General features: G+C 44.7%; 1 protein-coding gene across 3 annotated transcripts in view; it reads right to left on the minus strand.

Moving 5' to 3' along the window:
* The window catches only part of QRICH2 (glutamine rich 2), a 41,704-nt gene extending 35,995 nt beyond the window's left edge, over positions 1–5,709 (minus strand). For 2 of the 3 annotated variants that reach the window (XM_069952437.1, XM_069952436.1), the window contains exon 1: positions 5,042–5,612. In XM_069952437.1, the coding sequence (XP_069808538.1) occupies positions 5,042–5,401 (360 nt within the window). In that variant the 5' untranslated portion in view covers positions 5,402–5,612. The other variant, XM_069952438.1, reaches the window with a different exon arrangement.
* Positions 5,710–7,379: the final 1,670 nt, after the last annotated feature.

Raw genomic sequence — 7,379 nt, forward strand, 5'->3', positions numbered from 1 at the left:
TCTCCAGAGTAGTATAGGGGAAAGGAAACACTGTTGTTTCATATTTCTCTCTCTCTTATCTATCTATGTAATTAAATAAAAAGAAAAATATTGTGTTTACTATTCAAACCAGAAGCAGATCGAGCCAGTGGTGGGCAGATACTACAAGACAGGGTCGGGTACACGGAAGTTGGTTCTGAGGTGCAGTGCAAGCTGGGAGATGTAGCTCCCTGGTGCCATGATGTAAAACTGGGATCATTTGTAAAAGTTTGAATCTGGGGCTTGGAGTGGCGTAGACAAGTGGGAAAGGTGTCAAACAAACGGAGGGGATCAGAAATGTATTTATATATATATATATATATATATATATATATATATATATCACCTGGTCGGTGGTGATATATATATCACCTGGTGGCGTGGTCCATTTTCCAAATTGCCGCCCAGTTCCCACCATCTGCACCAGTTTCTTCATATGCAAATTGAGCTGTTCTATGCACTGGATGCGGCCCGGTGCCCCTAGTGTACTGATATCCGCTCCTCTCTGTGACGCGGCCCTGCTTGATTCTGATGAAGGTGCGTCATCTTTTAATGTGGGCACTGCTCCCATAGCCTCAGGAGGCACTGTGATAAATCGGGAGCGTTTTACGACTGTCTAGTAAGTTACACTAAGAATTACGCCGTTTTTGATGGTCTCCCCTGTGGTCGCTATATAAATCATTGCTTCTGGTTGGTAAATGATTATCAGATCTCCTGTCCAGTACATTCCTTCATATTCTTTCGGCTTATTTTTTGTCTCTGCCTGGTTTCTAGGCAGCAAATTCCACATGTGAAGCATGAGGGATCCATGTATACAGCTGAACGCTCCGCTTCAGGCAGCTGAGCATTTTCCCATGAGCGGTGGACAGCTCGATCTGCTGCAGCTCTGCCCATGAGGCAATGATTTTGTCCGCTGGATGAACTGGGTGGCCAACCATTAACTAAGGCCGTTCATTCTGTGCAGGGGGCCGAGGAGACATATTTGATAGACCCATAAACACTTATGGGAAAGCAAGTGACAGGATACATGAACGCCATGGGCTGCCCAACACCCCCCAATAGCTCGGAAACGAGAATTCAGTCAGGAATACATATGGCTAAGGACACTGTGCGATGATGTTATATTTATACCATGAAATAGATGCAGAAGGAACTGCTCTGGAGTGCTTGAAGCCCCCCTACTGACTGTGAGGGTCCTGAAAACCCTAAAAACCAATATACAGTACAACTGTCCCAGGGTAATGCAAGTACCCCCTAGCGACATGACATGTTTGGTTATGCTCACACAGTTTTTAAGTCCATTTTTTATACAGTAAGTTATACGCCCCCTGATATGGCCAGTTTCTAGCTCAAAAAAGACATGGCTCATAATTCCCATTTATTATGGTAAATTTACACGCAAGGTCCTTTTTTCTGCCATTTAGAACTAAAACAGCTTGGGGGAGATTTATCAAACTGGTGTAAAGTAGAATTGTCTTAGTTGCCCCTAGCAACCAATCAGATTTCACCTTTCATCCCTCACAGACTCTTTGGAAAATGAAAGGTGGAATCTGATTGGTTGCCAGGGGCAACTAAGACAATTCTACTTTACACCAGTTTGATAAATCTCTCCCCTTCTGTTTTTTTTTCCCTCTCATATGAATGGTCGGTTTGCAAATTGCATAATAGCATTTATGGCAGCAAAAGGTAGACAAAAACGCAGCATTGACTCAAAAACCCCCCAGACCAAATGGTTGAAAAATGTTTGGACTTTTTTGAGGCTGAAAATATTTACTTAAACATAGCCGTGTGCTGTCACTCTACAGTCCTTCAGATTTAGTATTATGAGGGTACATGACATGTCTCTGGGGGTTACTGCGCTGTACTTGGATGCCGGTGGGCCCACAGACTTGAATGGGCCGAGCATAGTCCAATTCTGACTGCCGATGCATCTCTCCAAAACACCACAATTAGATAACATCTCACCCCCATTCAAGTCCATGGGCCCATCACGCTCCATGTCGGCACCTCTTTTTGATTATGTAAAAGCAGTTTTAGGGTATGTTCACACAGGCACAGTGTCACATAGCCTGTCTATGGAAGAGCGCACGCTCCTCCGCGGCCGTCGCCCTCTCATTCACTCACAGCGGTACACTGAGCACGGCGGGATTCCGCGGCAGAATAAATGTCCGGAGCATTAATTTGAAAGCTGCTGCAAGCAACGGCCATTATTCTATGCATTGTGTGAACTAACAAACATTGTTTTCATAGACTTAAATGGCTGCTGCGAACAACGGCTGCTATTTTATGCATTGTGTGGACTAATGGACGTTGTTTTTATAGACTTTAATAAAATAACAGCCGTTATTTTAAAGAGGAACTATCAGCAGGTTAGATGAATCTAACCTGCTGATAGTTCTCCTTTAATAAAAAGACAGTGTGAGAACATGTAAAAAATCAAACTGGGACAGCACTGGAAAAAGTGGAAAAAATTCAAGAATGTTTAGATGGAGTGCACGTCTCACCGCAGAAAAACCGTGAGAAAAACGCTTGAGAAAGGCTGAAGTACCAGCCGAAACGTTGCGTCTGATGTGAATAAAAAAAATCACGTTTTTTCACAAGAAGTGCTGTCTCCTACGTTTACTATTAGTGTAAGAGTCTATAGAATGATCACAAGGGTTTTGGAGCACCACTGTTCTAGACCAGCGGTTCCTAACTCCAAACATAAGGTACGTCTGCAGGTCCTGTTTTTTGGATTTCCTTAGTAGTTTAAAGGTAATATTATTAGGGCATCAGAATCTCTTACATGGTATTTTACCACAACATTGTCTTTTACATCTGATCCCTATGGAGGACGGCAAAAACAGCCGACAAAGGGAGAATGAGTGCACAGGGGTCACTGCTACCAGATCCGTGGTCTCCAACCTGTATCTCTACAGCTGTTCCAAAACTACAACTCCCAGCATGCCTGGACAGCTAACAGTTGTCTGAGCATACTGGAGCACTGCATTAGATAATAGTATTACAGCACTGCTGCTCTCCAGTATCTTATCTGACTCACCTGTGGACTATGATAGTGATGCTAGGATTCACTGTGACAGTTCTATCATAGGACTATAACAGGACTATGATAGTGATGCTAGGATGGACTGTAACAGTTATGATAGTACAATTATAGGACTATAACAGGACTATGATAGTGATGCTAGGATTATAATGGGACTGTGACAGTTATGATAGTACTATTATAGGACTATAACAGGACTATGATAGTGATGCTAGGATTATAATGGGACTGTCACAGTTATGATAGTACTATTATAGGACTATAACAGGACTATGATAGCGATGCTAGGATTATAATGGGACTGTGACAGTTATGATAGTACTATTATAGGACTATAACAGGACTATGATAGCGATGCTAGGATTATAATGGGACTGTCACAGTTATGATAGTACTATTATAGGACTATAACAGGACTATGATAGCGATGCTAGGATTATAATGGGACTGTGACAGTTATGATAGTACTATTATAGGACTATAACAGGACTATGATAGTGATGCTAGGATTATAATGGGACTGTCACAGTTATGATAGTACTATTATAGGACTATAACAGGACTATGATAGTGATGCTAGGATTATAATGGGACTGTGACAGTTATGATAGTACAATTATAGGACTATAACAGGACTATGATAGTGATGCTAGGATTATAATGGGACTGTGACAGTTATGATAGTACAATTATAGGACTATAACAGGACTATGATAGTGATGCTAGGATGGACTGTAACAGTTATGATAGTACTATTATAGGACTATAACAAGACTATGATAGTGATGCTAGGATGGACTGTGACAGTTATGATAGCACTATTATAGGAATATGATAGTGACTCTAGGACTATAAAAGTGATGTCTGGGCTATCATAAGCCTATGATAGGACTCTCGTGGTAATAACAGAACTACAATAATGATGATATGACTACGATAACACCATGAAAGTGACAAAGGAACTTAGTTATCTTATGCCTATGGTAGGAATAAGATAGTGATGATAGGACTATGAAAGTGATGCCAGGGCTATTGTAAAACTATCACAGTCATCATAGGACTCTTGTGGTGATAAGAGGACTATGATCAAGATGATATGACTTTGACAAGACCATAAAAGTGCCAATAAAACTATTAGTAATAGTAATAATATGACTATGACAAGACTATGATAGTGATGATATGGCTATGATAGGAATATGAGAAGCCTATGACAGTGACAATAGGGCTATTACAGGACTATGATAGTGACAATAGGGCTATTACAGGACTATGATAGTGACAATAGGGCTATTACAGGACTATGATAGTGACAATAGGGCTATTACAGGACTATGATAGTGACAATAGGGCTATTACAGGACTATAATAGTGACAATAGGGCTATTACAGGACTATGATAGTGACAATAGTGCTATTACAGGACTATGATAGTGACAATAGGGCTATTACAGGACTATGATAGTGACAATAGGGTTATTACAGGACTATAATAGTGACAATAGGGTTATTACAGGACTGTGATAGTGACAATAGGGCTATTACAGGACTATGATAGTGACAATAGGGCTATTACAGGACTGTGATAGTGACAATAGGGCTATTACAGGACTGTGATAGTGACAATAGGGCTATTACAAGACTATGATAGTGACAATAGGGCTATTACAGGACTGTGATAGTGACAATAGGGCTATTACAGGACTGTGATAGTGACAATAGGGCTATTACAGGACTGTGATAGTGACAATAGGGCTATTACAAGACTATGATAGTGACAATAGGGCTATTACAGGACTGTGATAGTGACAATAGGGCTATTACAGGACTGTGATAGTGACAATAGGGCTATTACAGGACTATGATAGTGACAATAGGGCTATTACAGGACTATGAAAGTAATGTAGGCTCTGGTGACCCCATACAGATGACTTTGTCACCTTCACACCCCAGGACCTGCTCAGTGAGGTGCATTACCTTACACACTCCTTCCTCATTCACCTCCAGTCTCCTCTTCATCTGCATCATCTGCCACACCTCTCTCAGCGCGCTGCTGCCGCCCTGCTGGCCGGGTTTGCTCAGGACGTCTAGCGCCTCCAGCTGCTGCTCTATGTGCAGGAGCCTGTGCTCCATGCTGTGCCCCTTCTGCAGGATGCCCCCTGATGGTGGTCGCTGCTCAGTGCCGCCCTGCTGCCCCCCGGGGCCATCCTGGAGGTGGAGGTGCCCGATGATCTCATGCAGCAGAGTGCGCAGAGCGCTGAAGTTCACTGCCCCGACCTCTGGGGGGCTAATGGCCGCATTGAGCAGTCTGTGCAGCCGGCTGGCTTCTGCCTCCATGCCTGTCACCTGACTGCTCTGAGCTGCAGCATCGGGGACTCTTCCTTCCTAGCAGGACGCCACACCTAGCACTCACTTCTCCCACAGTGTCTGGCGCCCCCTACAGCTGGGTGAGCGAAGTGAGGAGAACTCTGTGTATCCTGTCTGTGTACAGCGGACACCCCTATGCTCCCCTACCTGCGCTATGACCCCCCCAAACCTTGTTTGCTATGACGGCCACATACACCATCTTCTCCTGCCTCCTGTCATCTTCTCCTGCCTCCTGTACAGGGACATTTTAAAAATCTCCTCCAGAAGGAAATAGATTGGTCTCTGGCGCCATCTACTGGAGGTGGCCGCATACACACAGATTCTCTTAGCTGATGAGTTTATAGCTGCGCAGGTAGCGGATAAGGGGCGTGGTTTAGCCTCTCCTGCGCTTTTTATTGGCTACTTCTCCGCTGCCTCCGCCCCTGAGTAGCCGGATCCCGACCCAGCGGTACCAACAACATCTGTTTCTAAGCTCTGGCCTCACCAAGCCATCTGTGTTTGCTTATTATGTCACGCAAAATACAGCGCTAATGAAATGTGCCGCTTTATGACCCAGCACACTTCTAATACATTCCTGTAGCCCGCACCTCGGCCGGTATAAAGAGCAAACTTATATTTATAAAATCTAGGTAAAAGAGGCCCAACTACGCATCTGGGCGTCTGCCATTTGGCAAGCAGTCACAGGCACCCCTATGTGACGGAACGCGTGAGACGTTCTCTCCTGACCCTCTTTCCATGTGACAGGCTTAATGTTTGTATTTTATTCTTTTTACTTTACCCAGAGAGGCCGACTACTTGCCAAAAAGAAGACGCCCAGATGACTAGTTTGGCCTCTTTTACATTTGCTCTTTATACCGTCCAGGACACGGCCTACAGGAATGTGCCGGAAGTGTGCTGGGTCATGTAGCAGAGCGTTTTATTAGCACTATAGCCATTTTTTGAGTGTTTGGTTCTCTTTAGTTCCCAAGTCTCCTGCTTCCTGTCACCTCCGCCTCTCACCGTCACTTGTAGTCTGGTATAGGTAGAGATGAGCGAATTTACAGTATAAGGGCCAGTTCACACAGAGCAAGATCGTTGGAATTTCGCGGCGGAGATTTCTGACGCGGAATCCCGCCGTGCTCAGTGTGCTGCTGTAAGTAAATGGAGAGGGCGGGCGCGCGCTCGTCCGCTCCCTCTCCTCTCTGCTCAAAGAACTAACATGTTAGTTCTTTGAGCAGAGAGCGGAGGGCAGCGGACGAGCGCGCGCCCTCTCCCTTCACTTTACAGCAGCACACTGAGCACGGCAGAATTCCGCCAATCTTGCTCAGTGTGAACTGGCTTTTAATGAAGTATAAATCTGCTTATCGGCCTGCTGTCTTTGAAGTTGGTTCTGCTCCACCCTGTGTGTCTGGAAAAGCTGGATCCAGTCCTGGGAAGCTTCTGCCAGAACCTGATCCAGCTTTTCCAGCCACCCAGGGCGGGGCAGAACGGACTTCAAAGACAGCAGGCCGATAAGCAGATTGCCGAGCTAACAAAGTGATTGGCTTCATTTATACTGTAAATTCACTCATTCGTACCAGATTTTATCCATATCTAGACATCGGCAAATTTACAGTAAGAAAGAAACTAGTTGCTTCATTCCTATCTGAATTCTGCTCATCAGGCTGCGGGCTTTGAAGTCTGCTCCGCTCCCTTCTGCTCCTTCACAGGTGCTGGGAAAAGATGGATCTAGTCCTGGGAAACAGGGAGAAGTTTCCCAGGACTGGATCAATTTTTTTTTTACAGCACCTGGGGAAGAGCATTACAGAGCGGGACTTCAAACCTGTTCATTCTTTGGATGGACGTCGGAATCTGCCTGACCATAGAATGGAGTCTATGTTACGGGCAGAGATGCGAGCAGGGACGAGCTACGGAATCCACGGCGGGTGATCTGCCCAGATTCCTTAGTGTGTACATACCCTAAAACTAG

Source organism: Dendropsophus ebraccatus, chromosome 14, assembly GCF_027789765.1.
Source record: "Dendropsophus ebraccatus isolate aDenEbr1 chromosome 14, aDenEbr1.pat, whole genome shotgun sequence".
Taxonomy (NCBI): domain Eukaryota; kingdom Metazoa; phylum Chordata; class Amphibia; order Anura; family Hylidae; genus Dendropsophus; species Dendropsophus ebraccatus.